Source organism: Prionailurus bengalensis, chromosome B4, assembly GCF_016509475.1.
Source record: "Prionailurus bengalensis isolate Pbe53 chromosome B4, Fcat_Pben_1.1_paternal_pri, whole genome shotgun sequence".
NCBI lineage: Eukaryota > Metazoa > Chordata > Mammalia > Carnivora > Felidae > Prionailurus > Prionailurus bengalensis.
The window spans coordinates 55513598-55537255 of NC_057358.1; the positions used below are offsets into that span (position 1 = coordinate 55513598).

The 23658-nt window shown below is 38.0% G+C and overlaps 1 protein-coding gene across 1 annotated transcript in view; it reads right to left on the reverse strand.

Moving 5' to 3' along the window:
• ST8SIA1 (ST8 alpha-N-acetyl-neuraminide alpha-2,8-sialyltransferase 1) overlaps positions 1-23658 on the reverse strand; it is a 144686-nt gene that overhangs the window by 24328 nt on the left and 96700 nt on the right. The window contains exon 4 of the mRNA XM_043564227.1: positions 22002-22094. Coding sequence (XP_043420162.1) covers positions 22002-22094 — 93 coding nt within the window. The remainder of the gene's footprint in view (positions 1-22001; positions 22095-23658) is intronic.

A 23658-nucleotide genomic window follows, 5' to 3' on the forward strand; every position in this document is an offset into this window, starting at 1 on the left:
CAGCTAGAATGGATTACATTCTCTGCAATAAATCCTCAACAATAGAGCACTTGTAATTGTTCAAGATGATACTGAATTCTTTGATACTTTCTTTGACTTCTACTTCATTATGCTTTATACATTTGAAGATTATTACTTTCAGACTGGCTTTTAGAGATGTTATTACTAATTCAAAAGGCAGGAACATTATTAAGGTTCTTGATACATGTCAATTCTTTTCTTTTTCTAGAAGAAAGGTTGCACTAATTCATTCCCCCATTCTTCCCCCATGAGACTATACACCATCATTATGATCTTTTCTCTTTATTTTTGCCACTTCAATAGTTAAAAATAGATAGTGTGCTGCTATTTTAATGTAAATGTATTTAGTTATTAATACGGTTGAACACTTACTAATTTCAGGAGCCATCTGTATTTTTCCTTTGTGACTTTTCCACCTTTATATCCAATTATCTCCTGAGACTGTAATTTTATATCTATTTATATACTATCTTTATATATGAAAGACATTTACCCTTTTAGTTTTATATCTGATGAGTTTTTCCCAAATAACTGTTGGATTTTCACTTTTGTTCATGTTTTTGACAAGAAGAAATTTAAAATTTCTGGACTCAAATGTATGAAACATCTTCCTATGATTTCTTCCAGGAGAAAGTAGTGCATCCTCATAAAAAAATAAGTATTCAATCAATGCTATTTTTTGTGTGGTTTGTTTCTTACATTTTGTGTTAATCCTTATACTGGGTTGAAAAGTGTGTAACCCCACCCCCACCCCCACACTCCCAAATACATGTCCACTCACAACTTTAGAATGTGACCTTCTTTGGAAATAGGGTTTTTGTGATGCAATTAGTTAGACTGAAATTAGGTCATAGCATTATTAGGATGTGGCCTAATCCATTGACTGGTATCCTCATAAGAAGAGAAAACAGGCACATACAGACACAGAGAGACAGAATGCCACGTAACAATGGAGGCAGAATTTGCAACAACATGGATGGAATAGAGTGTGTTATGCTGAGCAAAATAAGTCAGTCAGAGAAAGACAAATATATGATTTCACTCATATGTGGAATTTAAGAAACAAAACACATGAACATAGGAGAAGGGAAGCAAAAATAAGATATAAACAGAGAGGGAGACAAACCATAAGAGACTCTTAAACACAGAGAACAGAGAGCTGCTGATGGGGTGGGTGTTGGGTGGAGGGATGGGCTAAATGGGTGAGGAGCATTAAGGAGACACTTGTTGGGATGAGCACTGGGTGTTATATGTAAGTGATGAATCACTAAATCCCATTCCTGAAATCATAATTACACTATATGTTAACTAACTTGGATTTACATAATAAAATAAAAATAAAAAACAATGGGGTCAGAGGTTGGAGTAATGAGTCTACAAACCAAGAAATACCAAGGATGGCTGGCTACCACCAGATGCTAGGAAGAGGCAAGGAAGGACATTTCCCTAGAGACACAGAAAGAGCATGCCCTTACCAATACCTTGATTCCAGGCTGAACCTCCAGAGCTCTAAAACAGCAAATCTCTGTTGATTTAAACCACCCAGGAATATGTTGTAGCAGCCCCAAGAAGCTAATACAATGAGTTTATAATTGATTTTGGTATATGGTCGGAGATGAAATTTAAGTGTTTTCCCCAAAATTGTGAAACTGGTCCAACTGAAGCCGGCTCCTAAAGGCACATGAAAGTCCATTGTGCACATTTCTTCCCAACTCCACGTTGACATCACGTTGGTAGTCTGAAGTCAGCCCTGATGGCAGTACTCACTCCATAGATGTCATCAAACTACAAATCAGGTCTTTCTTCTCCACCCCTAGAGCTGGTTTTAAAACATTTACCAGCACATCACTGTTTCAGTTTCTGCATTTTTAATCACTTCTAAATATTACTATTAGTATCTTATACTGCAAATTTCTTATTCTTGAATAGTTGCCTCTTATCTATATAGTATAGCTGTACTTTAATATATTAAAGCATTTTAATATCCAAGTAATTCAAGAAGGGTATTTGAGAAATGTATTTTGTGAACCCTTGTATTGTATATAAATGACAACTTGGCTCAATAGAGAATTTGGCTCCTCAAATCTTTATAGCTACTGTGACATTTCTGTTGCAATTTAATGATGTGAAAAGTCTGAAGCCACTTTGATTCTTACTCCTTTATAAGTAAACCATGTTTTTCTAACAGAATACCTGTAGAATTTTTCTTGTTATACTTTAAATGTAAAAATGTTGTTAGAATATGTCTAGTGGGGGTCTTTTTCCCATTAATCTGACCTGGAATGTGACAGGTGATTTTAATCTATGGACCTGTTTCAGATCCTGTTTCAAAATTTGTTAAGTTTTTTAATATTCTTTTAAATTGTGTCTCATGAGTGCTTAATTTTTCCTTCTTGATTTTTCTTAGGAAAACCTGTAACCCATAGGTTGGATCTCCTTTCTTTTTCTCAATCTTATGTCTTGTTATATCCATTTTTGGGTTTTTTTCCCTCTACATTCTTAAAGTTGAAATATTGCAAACTTCACTTTCTGCACTCTAATTCTGCTCTTTTCTGTGTCCAGTGTGACATTGAGTGTTTTCTTTGCAATTCTGCCTGCTTCCAGTCATCTCCCTCTTCATCGCCACTTTCAGCTCATTCTCTCTTCTCCTCAACATACTTGCTCTGAATAGGTCAATTCATATTGAGTATATCAAGCTAAGACTTTGGAAGTTTTTCTTTTATTCCCTCTGGAAAAGAATTTTTATTTGTGTATTTTTTCCTCTGGGTCTTTAAATTGCTTTGCCTTGTGATGCAAAGTGTTTGGGTGATCTATACGAAATTTTTAAAATTATTTTTCTTAAACAGTAAACACACATCCACACCCACCTACCCCCAAACACACACACACACACACACACACACACACACACACAACCATAAAACCTGATCCAGAATAATAATAATATTTGGCTACAGAATGGATGCATGGTGTCCTCTACCCTGCAGTTACTGATCAGGTAGGGGATTCTACATTTTCTCTCTTGGATCTAGACCTACAAAGAACACTGAAGTGCTGAGCTCTGAGCCTGATTTCCAGTGTCTTACAAGCATTCATCTCATGTTTCTGCTGGATCGAGGGAGGATCTTCTACTCCAACTGGTCTGATTCCTGGGGAATCATACGTAGGCTTCAGTTCTTCTTCAGCCAGTGATGGAGGTAAAAATTGCACCACCAGCTAGACTATTCTTAGGTCTCTTCCTCACATCTTTCCTCCTTGAACATCTTCCTGAAGTTCTTACACATCTTAGTATGCAAAGTACCACTGCCTCTCTCTGTCACTCTCTACCCATGGCAGTTGTATATATTGTGAAGTAGGGTTCCCAAGTGGATGAAGACAGAGAAGAGCTGATGGGGAGAAGGAAAGGCATGACACTATCAAGCTAAGAAGAGTTCACATGGCTTTGGGATTTTCTGTGTTTCTTTGCCAGTGGATAGAGTGGGGTTGACTCATAGTCTTTTCCCATCTTCTTCCCAGATTTCTGTGCTATTCTGGTTCAGCAGTCTTAGTTTAGGATTATGACTCTCAACTCAACTCCCTCCTCACTGCAGTTAGTGGAAATTCCCTGCAGATTCTAGCGTCTGATTTTCTCTTATCCTTATTTGTTAGTCCTCTTGTGATTTTTTGGTCATTTTTTTATGGTGATTTAATTTAAAAGTTGGAATAGAGCATTTCACCAGAATGGGACATATTAACCCAGTTACTTGCTGAAGGCTGACTCAGTGTCAAACATAAAAATAAAAAAGGTAGAGTCTAGCATTTTGAGAGCTAAGCCTAATAAGGGACCATGAAGAGGGCAATTTAGGCAGAAGGTATCACATATATGCAGAGGTCATGGTGAGCACAATCTTTGGGGAGTGGTGAGTGATGCTGGAGTTTGAGGCAAACGAGAGGGCAGCAGGGGTGGTGGTGATGGTGATGAACTGACACTTATTTAGAAAGTAATAGGGAGCCAGGCAAAATTTTAATTTTGGATTTGAGAAGACAAATCTGTACTGTAGGGGGAAAAATACATTGAAGGAAGATCCTAGGACACCACTTGACCTCTGGCAAAGAATTGTTAAGTTATGGCCTGAAGAAGGGCAAGGGCATGACAGTGGAAATAAAGAGACAGTACAAAAGGGAATGAATAATGTCAACGTTATATTGACAGTTGAGTAGATACAGATGATGGAATGAAGAGGTGCGAGGGTGACTTGAAAGTCAGTTGCCTCTGACTGGATGGATGGTGCTAATCACCGTTAGAGGACAAGGGAGATTCGATGAGAATGATAATTATTTCACTTTGGGGATGTACTGGAACTGAGGAGCTTCTAAATGGAGACACCCGGTAGACACAAGGCTATCTGAAGCACAGAGGTGAACCAAGGCCCGGGACAGATCTGCACTACTGGTGGTTATGACTGAGGATAAAGGCCATGCTTGTTTTCCCCAAGGGAAAGCCAACACAAGAAAAAAAGAGAGCTGAGAAGTAACAGTGGGGAACACCAACATTAAGGGGATAGATGAAAGAAAAACCAGCAAAGGAAGCTAACAAAAGAGGTATGTTGGGAAGCAAGGGAGAAAAGACTTTCAAGGAAGCCGAAAACAGCAGTGTTAAATGCGGCAGAGTTCAAGAAGTATAAATACTAATAACCCCTAGTTTCAATCTGCTAGGGCTTTAAATCTCTATATGCAAACATTTGGTTAATAAGAAGAAATGTGTTTAAACAATAACTGAAAGCTCTTGCACAGTAACACAAGGCTGCTAATCAGAAAACTTTTCCATCTAATGAGAATTTGTGTTATGGAACTTCTTCTGCCTTCCTGACTTTTTACTGATATTAGGCACAGGTATTAGCCAGCAAATATTTGAAAAAATGCAGCCTATTTACTTCACAAAATTTGCTGGGACGATGAGCTGAGACGGAATCCCAAGAAGCAGACAACCTTCTAAGAGCCTCTGGTGTTAGCGGACAGAAGTAGATGGGACTTGCAATTCTGAAAAATAGAGTCTGTTTCCCATTAGTTTTCTGAAAGCTGTCATTAATCTTGTGGCAGCAGGGTAAGCCCTAGGAATAACCAGCCATACAAATGTTGTGGCAGAAGCAACACTGAAAGATTCCTTTCTAATCCTTTGCCTAAAATGCCTCCCAACACCCACTCCCCAAGATAGTCAAGGTGTCTGCAGTTCCTTAGGTAAATAATTTTTCTAATTTGCTAATGCACTTAGTTTCCTCCAGGTAGTCCCAGTAAAACCACTGTTGGGGGGGGGGCCGGCAACAGCACATTATCACCAATTAATACTTTAAAAAAGATCTGCTCATCAAGTGATTTGTTAACATCTTAAGCAGAAAAGATAAGGACTGGGCACTGAGAAGATCTGAATTGGACTCTTGCAACCAGTGAACATCACATCACCTGAAACAGGAGGAAGGGTACCAAAATAGGGGAGAAGGCCATTGCAAAGCAGAATTTCTCAATTTTTTTAACCCAAATTTCTCTTTAACAAGCATTAAGATCCCTTGCGTCACTGCCTTTCCAGATTCTCATGTTCTTCCCAAGGTGTGTGTGACCCCTCCTAAGAATCACAGATCTTCAGGGTGCCTGGGTGGTTCAGTCGGTCAAGCGTCTGACTTCTACTCAGGTCATGAATTCACGGGTTCGTGAGTTTGAGCCCCACATTGGGCTCTGTGCTGACCATTCAAAACCTGGAGCCTGCTTCATATTCTGTGTTTCCCTCTATGTGCCCCCTCCCCTTCTCACACTCTGTGTGTGTGTCTCTCAAAAATAAATAAAACATTAAAAAAAAAAGAATCACAGATCTTCTACAAATCCCAAACAACTGAAAAAAAAATGTTGCTGAGGTTGGGCTTCCTATAATTTGAATTGCGAAAGTAATAGGGAAATATCTTAAATTTTTCAAATATAAATATTTAAATATATAATTAGACTATAATACTGCATATGCTTTTCCAAAGACCCCATGCCCTGCTGGGGATGTGACCTGACATTCCAACTGGTCCATCACCAGCCGTGTCATTAACACATTCACACCTGGACAGGTAAGAGATAAACAATTGATCACATTAATTAATATTTGCCATTTTTCCCCCTGAGCTGCAGAGTATCACAAAAAATAATTGTTATGGTCTGAACCAAAAATTCAAGGGACAAAAACAAGCTCATGTGGGAAGAGAATGCCTGAAAAGAGAGGAAGGAAGCATAAGAGTTTGAGATGGCCACATATAAACTAATTCTTCCACTTTGTGCTAATGTAACAGGCTATAATGTTCAGATTGGGTTGCTGTGGTATTACAAATGCCAAATGATTAAAAGTCAAAATAAGAGTCTTTTATCTGTGTGTCGACTGGTTTGAAAGTGTTGGAAAAAAACAGCCAACTGGAATCAGCTACTGCTCTGGAAAAGAGCTGCTGCTAGGGCGATAGTCACAGGAGCCACAAGGAGACTGGAAACCCACAGGATGCCAACAGGGAGGACAAAGGGCCTTCTTCCTTCTCCAGCCTCTGTCTAGTGCCTCCTATTGTGAAGCTTCATAGGGAATCAGCTGGCAAAGGAAAAGTGTGAATCATAGAGTCTTGGTTCTAGCATCACCAGAGTATAGAAAAGTGGGTTGTAGCTGAGAGATAAGCTACTAAATGGCACAAGTACCAAGGGTGGAAGCATAAAAATTTGTTGGGTGACTAATGCAATAACTCAGGAGAGAAATGATGGGGGCTTGGACCAGGGTAGTGGCAGTGGAGAAGGTGAAGGAATGGCTACAATGCTTGAAAGTAGTTTCCTCATAATCTGGCAGTGGATTTAATCAAATGTGAGGTGTGAGAAAAAAGAGATAAGCCAAGGAGGACTCCAGGGTGTTTGAACTGAGAAACTGGAAAAATAGACTTTCCATTTTTTGAGATGGGGAAAATGACAGAACACATGGGCTTTAGAGGGGGGGATTTAGGAGTTCTGCACTGATAGTTTCATATTCATATTAGATATCCAAATGGATTAGCCATGCTTAGAGTTGGGCATATGAGTCTGGAGAATAATTACACAGATCCTAGATGCAGTACAAATTTAGGAGTCATCAGGTAATAGATAGCATTTGAAGCCGTGAGACCAGAAGAAATCCTGTAGAAAATGAATAAACAGAGAAAAAGAGAAGTTAGAGGATAGATTCCTGGATCACTCCAATGTTTACAGGTTTAAGAGATGAGAAGAAGCCAGCAAATCTACCAAGGGGTAATGGTTTTTGAAACAGCAGGAGAATCAGGAGTATTGACTTGGAGGCTAAGTTAGAAAAGTGAATCAAGAAAGAGAGAAGGATCAAATGTATCATGTGGAGCTAACAGGTAAAGTACGGTGAGAACTGAAAATTGACCATTGCAGTTGACAATGTGGAGTTAAAGAAATAACTTGCATTTTTTTTCTGAAGTGGGAGGACATGAACTTGCAGATTGAAAAGATCCAGTGAGTACCAGCACAATGAATAAATCAGGCCAATAATGAGGCACACCATTATAAAATTTCAAAATACTGAGATGGATGGTTAAGGGGAAGGGTATGTGGGTGGGAGTAAAGAGAAGACCAGTTTGGAATGCAGGAAGAAACAGAAATCCAGGTCATATCCAAAACATCAGGGATCAAAATGACATCTGTTTTCTCAAAAACAACACTGGAATCTAGAAAACACTGAAGAAATGTCTTCAAAATGCTAAAGGAAAAGGATTTCCAAACTAAAAATAAAATCCTACTAAAAATACCAATCAAGTATGAGTAGAATAAAGATAATTTCAGACATTCAAGGTGCCCCAATTTTTAATTTCCTTATACCTTCCTGGGAAGCTATCAGAGAATTGGCACCACCAAGATGAAAACAGTAATCCAAGAAAGAAGATGACACAGGTTTTGTGAATTAGGAGATCCAAAATGGATAAAAGTGAAAGGAATCCCTAGTATGATGGTAAAGGAAGATTCTAGGATAACAACCTTGCATCAGGTAGATATTAGAACATATAAGAAGATTCCAGGACTGGAATTCATTGTTGATACTGCTGAATGCCATTTAAACAACTGGGTAAGATTTTAGAAGTTTTACTACAAAGAGGTACATTTAGAAGGAGAAGAAACAAGACATGTAGTAACTGTCTTGTATTCATACGGGGAACTAGGATGCTGGGGTGAGAGCAGGCTTCCTTCTTATCACTTCTGTTTTCTCAGGGAAGTAGAAAGCAAGGTTAGAACCTGGAAGAGATGGATGAGGAGGAGGTGTTGGGAGTCTGAGCAAGGGGAAGATATGGTACAGTCGTCTGGAAGTGGGCAAGTAAATGGAGTTGAGAAATGCTATGGGATTGCCTATCCATTGGTGGGCAATTCTCGGTGGTATGTGAAAGAGCCAGCCGATTGCCATCTCTTTGAATTGTAAACACATCTAACAGGAGGTGACGGCAGCAATAAAGAGCAGAAACTATTCCAATATGAGAAAAAAAAGCCACCAAGCTGAGAGTGTGGGTCATAAGCCTCATGTGGAAGCTTATGAAGAAGAGTGGAGGTCCACACCAGTGGAGAAATGGCAGGAGTAGTCTATAGGAGCAGGGGCCCCATGGCATTGGAGAGGTGGCTTGAAAGAGAGGACGATGACTCAGCCCCTTTGAAGGAGTGTAATTTGAAGAATTTAAAGAATATCTCACAGTTAAAATATCACAAGATAATTTAGCTGTGAGAATTGATTATAAAAGCGTGTAAGGCTACAGAAGCAGAGAACCTGGTAAGGGGTAATCACAATTTATCCTGGAAACAAGTAATTGCCTTTTATCCAGATGGGAAATGGTTAGGGGTTAAAGCTACCACTACAAGCAATTATTTTGCGAGGAGGTGCTTCTGTTTTACATAGCTCCAAAAAACAACTGGAAATAGGAGATATTGTGAATTATGCCTTCATCAAAAAGCTTCCTGTATTAACTTGTAGTGGCCTGTGGTCTTTTTCCTGCTGGTTCATCATGTTTAAGTAGTAATCTTGTGGCTTCCTGTGGTGTTTTTTTGAAACATTTATTGAACATGTATTCTTTTACTGTTTCGTATCTCCTGTTGCAGGAAGAAGCTTTGTGATATAGTGTTATGAAGTCAGAAATCATTCTTTTTTTTTTTTTTTTTGCCTTCTCAGGAGTTTCACCCAATTATTTCTTTTTTTTTTTTTTCAACGTTTATTTATTTTTGGGACAGAGAGAGACAGAGCATGAACGGGGAGGGGCAGAGAGAGAGGGAGACACAGAATCGGAAACAGGCTCCAGGCTCTGAGCCATCAGCCCAGAGCCTGACGCGGGGCTCGAACTCACGGACCGCGAGATCGTGACCTGGCTGAAGTCGGACGCTTAACCGACTGCGCCACCCAGGCGCCCCCACCCAATTATTTCTAAATCAATAAATCCTCCCTTTTCTTTTTAATAAATGGTAAAGTCATTTATGGACCTCGTAGAGTTTTCTCTTGTCGCATATTCATAACTATCTAAGCTGCGATACCAACTATAAACCCCTAGGTGGTGTCTCTCCAAAGACTTCCCAAGAAAAGAGAATCCAAAGCCCTACCTCCAAGCCAGTTCTGCCACTTAATATCTGACCGAAGCACATCACTTAAGTTGTCTGTCACAAACGTTCTCACTGAAAAATCAGAGCGGTGTGACTACCTATGTCACTTGCCTCTCCTTCACCAGTTGTATGTACCTAACATTTACACACCACTTGCTATTCTCCCTTTCACATGGCCTCTTCCTCCAAAGAGGTGCCCTTTTCTTTTCTATATGATCACCTTAATTTCTGAGTAACAGGCAGTTCTTGTATATTTAAAAGAAATTTTATTTCATCCCATATAAGATGCAGTCATATTATTTACCAATGATACAGAAAAGAAGAACACTGCCCGTAAAACTAGGACTCAATGTTTTTTCCAATAGTGCTACAGATAGTCCTGTACTAGCCTGTACGTGTTTTGACCTCCATCATGGATCCTAAGGAACTGAAAGATTTTTCCTGCGTTTACTTGCACCCTTTGGCGTGTGACACACAAGATCATTTTACATCCATCTTAGTAACTGCTTCTAATACACTTGCATCTACTTGTGGGTATTTTCTCCCCTCTTATTCTGCTGCTTTATAAGAAAATATAGAATTGCCTCCATGATTTCTCTGAAATAATAATTTACAAATCAAACTGGCACCCTTCTGTTCTGTTTCTGTGTCTTTTTTTTTTTAAGTTTACTTATTTATTTTGAGAGAGAGAGAGAGATGAGAAAGCATGAGTGGAGGAGGGGCAGAGAGAGAGGGAGAGAATCCCAAGCAGGTTCCTCACAGTGCAGAGCCCCAGGTGCGGCTGAAATCACGAACCGTGAGATCATGACCTGAGCCAAAGTTGGACACTCAACCGACAGAGCCACCCAGGCGCCCCTCCATGTTTTTTAAAATACAAAATAGAGATATTTTAAATGCCAAACAAACTCTATATATACAGTACTAACAATGCACAGACATCAGTGAGATGACAGGATGAGAGCATCTATGACCAAGGTCCTCCTTGCTCAGGTAGCATCAACTATGTTTCAGCTTCTGCCAGGTCAACAGAGGCTATAAAAGGCAGCTCTGCCTCACAAATACTAAAATATAAAAAATTGTACATCTCATAATCAATAAAATATGTAATTGTATTTTGTGGGTATGGTATCCCTTCCTTCTGCCTTTCCCTTCATTAGTACTTAACAATAGTATTTATCAAATATGCCATCTGTCCTGTCAATTCATATTCTGCTTCTGTCCATTATTTATACCACAACTCTGAGTTCTAAGATGCTCTCCTCCTTGGTTGTTGCTATGTGTGCAGATGTGTGTCATTGTGTCATATAGAGAGCCAGATAGGAAAGTTAATAATGGAAACTTAAGTCAAAGTGCATATCATGATTTAGAGATCTAGCCAAACAGTAAAACTCTGATTTAAAAAAAGTCTTTCTAGGAGTGCCTGGGTGGCTTAGTTGGTTAAGTGTCTGACTTTGGCTCAGGTCATAATCCTGCAGTCTGTGGGTTTGAGCCCCACATTGGGCTCTCTGCTATCAGTGTGGAGCCTGCTTCAGAGTCTCTGTATCCCGCACTCTCTGCCCCTCCCCTGTTCACATGCTCTCTCTCTCTCTCAAAAATAAACACTTAACATGCTGACAGCTCGGAGCTTGGAGCCTGCTTCTGATTCTGTGTCTCCCTCTCTCTCTTCTCCTCCCCTCCTTGCACTCTGTCTCTCAAAAAATAAATAAATAAATAGAAATAAACATTAAAAAAAATAATAAACACTTAAAAAAATTAAATCTTAAAAAAATCTTTCTATTGAAAAATTAAAGCGATTTAATAATAGAAACTTAAAGAGACATGTTTTTATAGTTCAAGTTAAGAAGTAAGCATTTTTCAATAAGAATATATAACTGATTTTAACCAATATATAATCAGATACAATTATAATTAATAATTTCCAAAACTATATTCTATTTAACCCACGTAGTTCATATGCTCCAGTAAAATTAATTACAAATATTAATTTATTAATTACAAATAAATTTAACAATAAAGTAATTTTCACAGAGACTATAGAAATATTCATATACATACTAATAATTATTACTATTTTACCCTTTTTTGGTGAGGTTAATTAGTAAAATTCATTAATAGCTGAAAAATCTTAAATCGCTGAATATATAATCAACTCCATGAAATGGAATTCTTCACAGATGGACCCCCACTGTCTTGTCCAAAGAAGCTCTTAGCACGTATGGAGTTTGGTAAGGTAATTAGCCAGTTTCAGACTTTACATTTAAGGTTGCCTCCCACAATTAAGCTGGGGCACAAATACCTTAGCTCTAAGGAAATACCTTTGTGAGTCAAGAGGGTGTCTCTACATTTCAAAGGGGGCATGCAGTCAATAAAAGTGTAGCACTTCCCAGAATTTCAATCTGAATATTCCTAGTAAAGTTACATTTTCAAGTTACATTTTCTGCCCCTAAGTGCCGTTATTCAGAGCACAAATCATGTTGATTCCAGATGAAACAGTGCCTCCACCATTTATACACATGCAAATGCATAGGTGTATTAGAAATCTGAAGAGTAAAAGAAGGTGAGAGGGAAGGTCACGGGGAAATAATATCAGGACACATAGTTTCTGAAAAACAATTTATAATTGGTTTTAGACATTTCAGTTCTTTCCTAGACAACGTGCCTAAGGTTCCCAAAGATTTCTCTCCTGCTCCTTACCACCTCTCCTTTTTCTAGCCCTTCTTTATTTCTTTTTCTCCTCTCTTCTGGCTCATCCCAATGGCTCTATCTATACTTTTCTACTACTCATATTCAACTCTAGAATCAATACCACATCCTCCCGAACTCCCAGAAATTAGCAATAAATAGTTTCATACACAACACACTTTCTAAACAAAATTCTGGTGCTGTTAACATTTTTCCTGCCATGCTATATGCAAAGTGGTTAAGTAACTTATCTCAGACCATACGGCCAACGCTGTCTTTCCAGTAATCTGCCTTCAATTTCTCCTTTCCTTCCACTCCAACTGAAACTCACTGACATTCTGCTGATCACCAAAAATATACAACTGAAGTAAATATTAAAAAGAAGGTTGGGAGGGGTACAAATTTTTGGTACAGTGGTCTCAATATGTTGCATGTCAATATAGATCCAGTGTAAAGATTCTTAAACTGCTACTTTTGCTGAGGCACCCCCTAATGTTTCATCACTGGCATGCAACCTATTCTGTCTCCATGGACCTGCATGAAATTGCCAGGAGAATTTAGGCTACTCTAAAATCTATTTACTAATGATGAATTAATGCTTTTAGAGTAACATTTGCTCTGACCTGCTATTTAATGCTAAAGGATTGGAAGATCACAGAGTGGGAGGGAAGGGAGGAAATAAATGGACACTGACATAATAACTACTCTGCCTCAGGGGTTGGGTTCCTGGTGCCATGCTCACTTCCACTGCCCCCAGGAAAATGTTACTAGAAAGACCAGAGAACGTTCTGACTTTCTAAATTCAGCACACAAAATGTGAGGTCCAAGCTAATATCATTTGGATCTGGAGGGACAAGAACACATACACACAAATCGGGGTTTTATTCATATAGTCTGCCCTTCTAACTCACAGGGAGGCTGTGTCATCAAAATGAGTTCTTATTAAGAGAAAATATAAAATAACAAAGCTTGTTTTTATTTTTATTTTTATTTATTTTTAATTTTTTTTCAATGTTTATTTATTTTTTGGGGGGACAGAGAGAGACAGAGCATGAACGGGGGAGGGGCAGAGAGAGAGGGAGACACAGAATCAGAAACAGGCTCCAGGCTCTGAGCCATCAGCCCAGAGCCTGACACGGGGCTCGAACTCAAGGACCGCGAGATCGTGACCTGGCTGAAGTCGGACGCTTAACCGACTGCGCCACCCAGGCGCCCCAACAAAGCTTGTTTTTAAAAATTTTTTTAAATGTTTGTTTATTCTTGAGAGAGAGACAGAGTGTGAATGGGACAGGGGCAGAGAGAGAGGAGACACAATCACAGAATCCGTAGCAGACTCCAGGCTCCGAGCCTTCAGCACAGAGCCCAACACAACATGGGCCTCAAACTTAGGAGCCCTGAGATCATGACCTGAGCCGAAGTTGGATGCTTAACTGACTGAGCCATCCAGGCGCCCCACAAAGCCTGTTTTTTTAATGATTCTTTCCTATTATCAACTCTTGCAGCAAATTTTGAAAATGTTGACTTATTCCTTAGAGATTTTCTATGCATATAACTTTATATAATTAAAGCATATACATGTTTATATACTTATTTTTTCACCTAATACTCTAACATGAGCATTTGCTATTTATTAAAATTATTCATGAACTGGATGGTAGATAATTTTGTCAGTCAACTATGTGCACACAGCAAATACTGTTTCTTAAGCAAAGGTAATTTTTTATATAGTTGTAAAATTCCATTACATCCCATTGCCAAAGAAACATTAGGAACTTTGTATAACTGTATAAAAAGCAACTAATTCTTTAAAGAATTAACATTTTTTAAAGTCAGCAAAAAAAATGATTCATGAATGTTATTTCTAAATTTCCTTGCATACTATTCCATCAGTACAGACATATGGTAAGTTACAGAAACACTGGTGAATTTTTGTATGTTTAAAGAGTGTCATTGTTTTCAAATTATCCATAGCATGATATGTATATTTGTATACAGCAGGAGTTTTCCCTTTGTTTTTAGAATGGGTTTGTAGAAAAATAATGAAAAGGCTATTTTAAAATAATTTTTATTTACCACCTTTTCAAAAATTCACTTCAGACATTTCAAAAAAATCTGCATTCGCCTTTTTAATCCCCTCTGCTGTATTTTTTGGTTTCAGGTTATGCTTTTCTGGTTCCTGTTCTTGTTGCTACTTCTACGGAGATCCTGGGGCTTTAAGTCGATACTGTCATGGGATGAGTCTTGGGGGATCCTCCGGGGGAGCTGAGTTTATTTTGAAAGTTCGAAGGATATAAATTGTTAGGCGTAAGGGAAGATTGTAGCAGATTATATTTTCTAAAGGTGATCATGACAATGTCTTCTATCATACATACTCTTCTAACAATGTGACTTTGATATTCCTGCTAACAAGAGGTGGATCTGTGCTAGGACTCCTCCCCCTTGAACCTGGTGGGCCTGTTATTGCTTCAAACAAGAGTATGATAGAATTGACACTGGGTGTGAGGGAACTAAGAAGCCACTTCTGATGTGAGGTTATAAAAATGTCATGTGCTTCTGGGGGTCTGTGTGGCTCAGTCGGTTAAGTGTCTGACTTCAGCTCAGGTCATGGTCGCACAGTTTGTGAGTTTGAGCCCCTCATCAGGCTCACTGCTGTCAGCACAGAGCCTACTTTGAATCCTCTGTCTCCCTCTCTTTCTGCCCCTCCCCCCCAAAATAAATAAACATTTAAAAATAAATTTAAATTTAAATTTAGGGGCGCCTGGGTGGCTCAGCCGGTTGGGCAGCCAACTACAGCTCAGGTCATGATCTCGAGGTCTGTGAGTTCGAGCCCCGCATCGGGCTGTGTGCTGACAGCTCAGAGCCTGGAGCTTGCTTCCGTTTCTGTGTCTCCTTCTCTCTCTGCCCTTTCCCTGCTTGCTCTCTGTCTCTGTCTCTGTCTCTCTCTCTCTCTCTCTCTCTCTCTCTCTCAAAAATAATAAACATTAAAAAAAAATTTTTTTAATTTAAATTTAAAAAATGCCACGCGTTTCCACTTTGTTCTCTTTGGATACTAGCTTTGGGGGAAGCCAGCTACCATGTAAACAGTCCATCTGTCCTGAGGCTGTCATGCTGTGAGGGAGTCCAAATTAGCCCATGAAGAGAGGCCCCATAGTGAGCCCTAAGACTATAGGGAGAAAGAGAGATGTCCCAGCTGTTCCCCAATCCTTTGCCATTTCAACTCCAGCCACTGGGTGAGAGGCCATGAGCCAGATCTGCACAGCCTAGTCCTTCCCAAACTCCTGACCCACAGAAACTGTGAAACACACTGAAAATGATTGTTGCTGTTTAAGCTATGAAAAGTGATGCGTTATTGTGCAGTAAAACTGAAACAAGAGTTTTAAAACACTTCAACTCTGATCTCACGTTCCCAATTTATGTGATGTTATTTTCCAGTACTTTTGTTGTATCTTTTGTTTTGACACCATCAACCAAAATTGTATGCAAAGACAATGTATAATTATTATTTTATGCACATGATGTTTGTTTAGATTCGTTCATATGCTTACCAATTTCTTTGCATACCAGCTTTTTCTTCTGAAGGAACGAACATTCTTTTTTTCCTGAGATACATTCTTTAGAATTTCTTTTAGTGAAAGTATACTGGTGATAAATACTCTCCTTGTCTGTTTTTCAGAAAATGCTTTTTTTCTTTTGAAAAATAATTTGCTGAGTACTCATCTCTATGTTAATCGTTTCTCCTTTCAGTGCTTTGAAGGTACTTTTCCAGTGCTTTCTCACTTCCATTTTTACTATTTGAGGACGTTTGCTTTTTAATTGATTACCATTCTTTTACAGGTTATCTGTCTTTTCTACCTGGCAGCTTTTTACAGTTTCTTGTTACCTTTAGTTCAGTTTTACTAAAATGGTCTAGGTTTGCATTTTTTAAAAAAGTTAATTGACTGTGTTTGATGCTTCGTGTTTCCTGTATTTATGGATTACATTATTTTTTAATTCTAAAAAAGTCTCAATCTTTACCTCTATTTTATAATTCCACAGCTCTAATGTAGTCCCTTCTCATTCTATTCTCCACATTTGGTTATCCTGCCTCCATATTTTCTCCGTCCTAGACTCTAGCTCACCCATTCTCCTTCAGCTATGTCTAATCTGATGTGTATTCATTTCAACAATCATACTTTTCATTTCTAAATGTTCTACTTGTCTCTTGTTCAGGGTTACGTAGTTAATTTTGATATTCTCTTATTGGCTTATTCCTTTTGTTCTATAAAAATTTCATTCTTAGTTATATACTGCATTCAACAATTCCAGTATATTCTCAGGCATTTGTATCTGTAATTTGTCATTTGCTCTTTGCCTCTGAGGACTCTCAATTTTAATGGCCTGTGTGCATTTCAGTGTTTGCTACATGAGCTTATATTTATTTGAAAGTGATATATGGGAATTCCAAGAGTTTTCTTCCAGAAGAAATATGTGCTTCTGTTGGAAGCTAGGGGCTGCTAAGGACATGGGATCACATTAAATCCCTTAACAGGGCTTTAATGTGGGACACACAGGAGCATAGTAGGTCCTGGGCTTGATCTCCAGCTCTCAGTATTGAGATCAGAATTTTATATCTCATAATTAGTTTTAGTTCCCTCATTTTCTATTTTGTGGGGTTTTGTTTGTTTGTTTGGGGAGAGGTGTGCAGATACCCTTGGAGAGTCCCTAAATTTGATGAACCCAATAATACATTTGAAAATGTTTTATCCAAGAACAAAATGTATTCCATCAGGAGAGTCCTCCCGAATAGCTATGGTGGATATCAGCCAGAACAGCTTCTACCGGACACAGTTTTATTACCTCATTTGTATCTCTCACCATCGTCAAGACAATTTTATTCTCACTTGACAGATGGGAGGTTAAGGAACTAACGTTACATAGCCAGCAAGTAGAAGCACTCGTCAGTACTGGCACCAGCATTTGAACACAAATCGGTTGAAAGCCAAACTTGTGTTCCTCGCCATTATGTATGTAATATTGCCTCCCAGACACAAACTTCATAAAGATCTCTACCCTTTTAAAAGCATCTCTGCTCTGTCTTCTACTCTCTCTAGTTCCAGTTTTAGTATCTGCTTTTTAATGCTCTTCTATCATGACAGACGTTAGACTGCCAAGCCTTGATGCAAACACTGATAAGCTGCTCTGAGTTTGGAGAGAAAAGAAAAAAGAAGTCATCCGGCAGAACAGATATGGAAGTTTCAGGAACACAATCTGAGACATGAGTCATATAGAATTTTAAAGAGAAACTGCTATAATCTTCTTTAGAGCAAAGTTATTTTCCTCTATGCTCAAATTATTTTTTAAAAGTACAGAAATAAAACAAGAATTGTTCTCCCTGCTAATATTGCTACACTCCCAATTGTTTTTAGCAAAAGCAGAGGCAATAACCATTGGATGAAGTCTCTTCCACTTGTATGGAAAGAGATTACCCAGGCTTTATATGATATTAAGAACCTCACAATAAATATTGGGGTCTCATATCAAGTCCTCCTAATGAATTAAAAGTTAAGCATGTACAAATTTTAAAAAGCTAATTCCACCATTCACTTATACTCCATTTGTTCTAAAGATTTTATTTCCTAATTCATGTCAACTTTTTTAAAAAAAGAGTAAATAAGTCTTCCCAGTTAAGTATTCCACTAATACTATTTTGAAATATCTGTTACTAAAAAAATTCATCTCCTCATCTTAAGATCATAAATATTTTAACCGACACCAAAACAAAATATTTTCTTTAAAAAAAGCTTATTTATTTTGAGAGAGAGAAAGAGAGAGAGAGAGCCAGGGAGGAGGAGAGAGAGAGAGGGAGGGAGAGAATCCCAAGCAGGCTCCTTTAGCCTGTTGTTAGTACAGAGCCCAATGCAGGGCTCCATGTCACCAACCATGAAATCATGACCTCCACAGAAATCTAGAGTCAGACACTTAACCAACTGAGCCACCCAGGTGTCCCCCCAAAATCTCTTTTTATAAGATAAATCAAACCACATTCAAATTTGATTTGTAAAATTTGGTTTCACGAGATTTTTAAAATATATTCATTCATTCCACAAACATTTACTCTGCACGTCTTGAATGCTAAACAACATGCGAGGGTCTAAAGAGCAAGGTGAAAATTCTTGACTCCAAGCTGCTCACACCTGTACTACCGCCTCTCATATGCCTACCTGGAAACACACACACACTCAGGATCCTGATGCTCTTTGTTGGTGGCTGCAAATAATCATTTCCCAAGTTAGAGCTTCAAAGTTTACAAATGAATTCTTAATGTCATAATAGGACAATCAATTAAGTTCCAGTTTTTATGTAAAATAATCATTTTCCCAAATACATACTGAACTCCTGTTGCAGGTAAATGGCTAATTGAGTTTTCAACTCTACTGAAAAAATTGTATTGAAACAAGCTTTGAGAAGTCTCATCTCTATTTTTACATCATGTTACTGTAGAATGACTCAGGCTAGGCCAAGTAAATTTTAAATATTTGTGAGTAATGGAAACTATGGAAAATCTGATAGAAAAAAATATGTGCACATACATGAAAGTTTTGTATAAATTTCAGAAGGGGTTCAGGGAACCCCTAAAACTCTTCAACAGACCATTCAATAGGATCATGGGAATATCTGCTGACTGTCAGCAACTCCAGGATGGGAACTTCAGCCATGTGTCATTCAAGTTAGATAGTATTTGTTGAATGAACACCCTGGCAGCATTGTTCTTGTGAAGCTTGCATTTTTATCTCCTCTTCCCCTGTGAATTTCCAAGTTCCACTTCCACATATATCCTTTCCTAAAACTTATTTGCTCGAGACAAATCCGACAGCCTAGGCAACAATCTTTTTTCCAGGCTCTACTTTCATAATTCTCCCTTCTCCACTTCACAAAAGTCACACCTCCTATCACCCAAATATTACAATGATGCATTGTCTCAGAGGGTAAAAACCACTCAGGCAGGCAAACAAAGAAACATTTCCAAGATACAGTTTCTGAGGGAGTGTCCCTTGAGAAAGAACAAAAAGATCCTTATAAGAAATACAAAGAAGCTATACTTCATCTTATCCAGAGGATAAACTACTGGCAATCCCCATACCTTACTTCTATGTTGAGTAATTAGAATTCAGAAGTAAGATGATTATATGGGTTACATTTTAACACCTACTTGAATTAAAAGGTGGTCAGCCTTTTTCTTACAGAAAGGCAACTTGACTTCTGAATTACTTCAACAAAGAACACTGACTTTGTTAGAGGGGCAGGTAACATCCAAAGAGCTGTATCTGCATTTCTGAGACTTTGGCAATATATATTTAAAGCATATGCACAATATAGAATACACTGAAAGTACATACTTGGTGAAATATAACCTTATGCCAAACAATTAGATAACTTAAAAATGATCAAGGAAACAATGATGGATTTTTAAAATACTTTTAAAGGATATTTAAACAAAACTATTTGAGGCCCAAGGAATTAGAAGCAGTATGTTGATGAAGGGGTAACCCCATGAACAGATCCTTGCTGTCATCTACCTACAAAACTCAGCAAAGAAAGGAAGCGAACAATAGCAGTGAATTTGAACATCCAATACACTCTGCTGCCATATTAGAACAACCTCTCTTCTCTGAGCCCATAACAAAGCACTCAGAAGGTAAGCGTGACTTCCTGCAAAGCCCTCTCTAACCTCGCGTCTCAACTGTCCTAACTAATCTCTTTGTTCTGGGTGCAGTCAAGAAGAATGCACTTTATATCCACTGAACAACAATTTGTGAAGAAGTCAGATCTCATGTTATGCATTCTTACCACACACACACACACACACACACACACACACACACACAAAACAGAAGCCCAAGGAAACTTTTGGAGGTGATAGATATGTTTAGTACCTTGAGTGTGGTAGTAAGTATCATTAGTGTATACATATGCCCAAAATCATCAAATTATATACATTAACCATGCGTTATACCTGCAATTATACCTCAATAAAACTTTTTTAAAAGATAAGAATGCACTCTAAACAATATATCCTAACAAAGGCTATAGCAGAGTTCCTTGCTGAGAATTTCTTTTAAAGAAATCAATAATGCTATCTTCTCTAACCTTATTTTTGCTACCATAATTATGTGTCCTCTTATACATATATTTATTTTATTGAAAGACAATAAAAGTATTGTTATAAAAATAAATATTCACATGGATTGAATTTCTTAAATATGAAAAATGAAACTATAAATGCACTAGAAAAATACAAGATAATATTTTTTTATGGAGGGGATGTGGATAAGGAGGATCATCCAAAGAAAGATTTAAAAATAAAGCCATAAAGGAAAAGGAAATTTCATTGCATAAAACATGGTAAATTTTGAAAGGACATAAGTTAAAAGATCTATGATATGCTAGAAGGAAATATTTGCTACATATATGGCAAACATATCTATAATATAAATAGTTAATATCTATCATACAAACCATTCCTATAAATCAACAGGAAAATATTTTTTAAAAGAAAAATCACACAAAACGAGCAAAAAATACAAGCAGGCAATTCACAGAGGAAATACTAATAATCAATACCCACTCAGCCTTTGCTGTATTCAGAAAAATGCATATTAAGTAAAAAGTAATATATCATCTCCCACCTAACAAACTGCCAAAAACCTAAAAGATGAATAGTACATAATGTCGTTTTTAGTATTGGGAAACAGTCTTATCGTTTACAAAAGAGAAAGTAAATGGTACATTTTAGAAGGGTGATTTCACAGTATCTGTCAAAATTAAAAATTGTTGGGTTGTATTTCTAAAGATCTATTGTGTGAGAATGCTTACTGTTAAACCCAAACAAGCAGGTGCAGCATTGCTTATAAAGTGACACACAGGTGCTAGTCACTTGGATAGGACTCCTTTAGATTACAACTGGCTGAGCCCACAACATCTGGGTATTTCAGTCCTAATTGCTAGTTATCTGTATGGGAGAATATGAGGCAATGTTGGATTCCTCTTTTCACAGGGATTGAGTCATTCTCTATAATGAATAATCCTTGGAGAAACAGCCCATAGTGTACTGACCGGCTTCATCAACTAGAGACCAACCCACCGAAGCTTCCACAGCAGCTGTCAAGATCTCTAGAATTGATTTGGGAGCAAGAATTTTCCATCTGAGTTCCTAAATCTGATTGATTGTAACATAGTATAAGATCATCGCATGATTAAAAATTCCTGTGCATTCTAACAATATTATTATGTTCATGCATACATGTACAGTAGGTTGGTCATTTTTTGTTTTTATTCTTTAACAAAACCAATATTAACTCAGTTCACCAATCAATGCCAATCAACGAGTTGGGACAAAAGCCAAGAAGTTGGAGAGTAGTAGGAATGAGTAAGCAGGCTATTGCTTCTTTTGAGCAAAACAATGAATTTTCATGTTATTTTTACCACCTCTAAAGGAAAGAAACGGAGTCCCAGAAGAAGCATAAAATAGTGTTTAGATTCCCATAATCCTCCTTAGTTTATTTACAATTCTCTCTTTCATTTTTCCTGCCTGTCCAGATGGGTTTCGTCTTTATTTCTCAAACTGAATTATGTTCACTGTCTTTAAGATGTTAAATACTTCAAAGGCCTTCCTCTTTAGTTCCTCACAAACAAAAGTCATAAACTCTTACCTTTGCCGAATTATGCTGGGGTTAGCTGTCACTAAATGACTTTTGGATCCAACATCTTTAGTGTATTCGCTTGACAAAGGAGGAAGATTGCATCTAGAGAAACAAAAACATTTTAGAATGATTTACAAACTTTTAAATCAAGTCTGTTTTCATGACAAATGGGAATTTTACTAGGTCTAGCTCAGTTCAAAAATAATCATTTTTATCACCTCTCCCTTTTAATAGTCATTAGATGACTAACTATAACCATCTTCAAAGTGCAATCATAAAAACTAGTCCTGTTTAGAAGAAAGAAAATGTCAGCTAGAGAGTTAAGTGATCTATTAAAAAAGAGACATTAACTATTCCATTCAAAATATTTTTGAGGCGGTAGGACAGGAAGTATTAGTCTTGAAACTGGAACTCAAGAGGGTGTGGTACATTAAGGACACAGGACTACAGTGTTCTCTGTATATCCCAAAACCTCAAGACACAGGTAAGAATTGTATTTGCTTCTTTTCTTTTGTTTTTCTTTCTTTTCCCAAATTCTAAATTTTACAATGTACATTCAGAGCAAACTCTGCCATCTAAATCAATATATGCCCAATGCATGTGTTGACTACTGGTGAACACATAGTGATTTGTTATCTAAAGAAATGCACTGATTCTCCACTGTCCCAGTTCAGCCAAGGGAAAGAGTACAGGTGACGGTTTCCTGGTGACAAAAATAACTCCCCTCCCTCACCACACACACACACACACACACACACACACACACCACCCCAGCAGCGCCGGCTGCTTTCCTTGGCCACAATGTCTTATGAATGTTTACAATGGAAAATATGGCAACTGCATATCCAAATTCCATGGCTTTCTACCAGGGGAACATTAGGCAAGTTAATTCATCTGCCTGGCCTCAGTTTCCCCATTACACAAAATGAGGATAATGGCTTTTCCTTTCTAATGAGGCTGTTCTAAGGATTACAGTAAAAAATGTGTAAGAAGTCCCTACCTTGATACCTCACACATAGTAAAAACTAAAAAATATCATGTATCAGAAGTATATATACATATAACTAAATATATACATATTATTTATGAAGACCCTAAATGAATCTGTACTTTACATTAGGTTTTCTTTTATTACTCTGTCCTACTTTCTCCTCTCCACCCATAGCTCTAACTTGACTCCTACCACATCAGGGCATGTCTAACTTGTCACTATTTCAACAAACTAAAACTTCATGTGTTTGTAGTGAACAAGAGCTCTGCCATTCCCCCAACTACTAAATTTGCCCTACAAATTTCCCCAAAGCATGGAATTGTCCATGCACCCACTCAGCTGATCAGCTCAAGTTCCTTGATGTTATCTTGTATTTGCTCTGTGACTCCTACCACATCAGGGCATCCTGGGTGGAACTTGTCTCAGTTGATTTGGAATGTTCCTTTCATCTGCTCTGCAGTAATGAGATATTGGGTTTTCAGGCAGCTACCCACAGATTAATTGGTCAGGCAGCTGGTGACTTTTGCTGAGTGCCCACTGAGAACAAACACAATGGTCACTGTAAGCGGGTGAAGGGGAAGCCAAGTCACAGGGCCTCCTCTTGAGATGTCTAGAACCTAGTGGTCACACCATATCTCGTGTGGTTTCTGAGAACCCTTGTGGGGGAATGAGCTT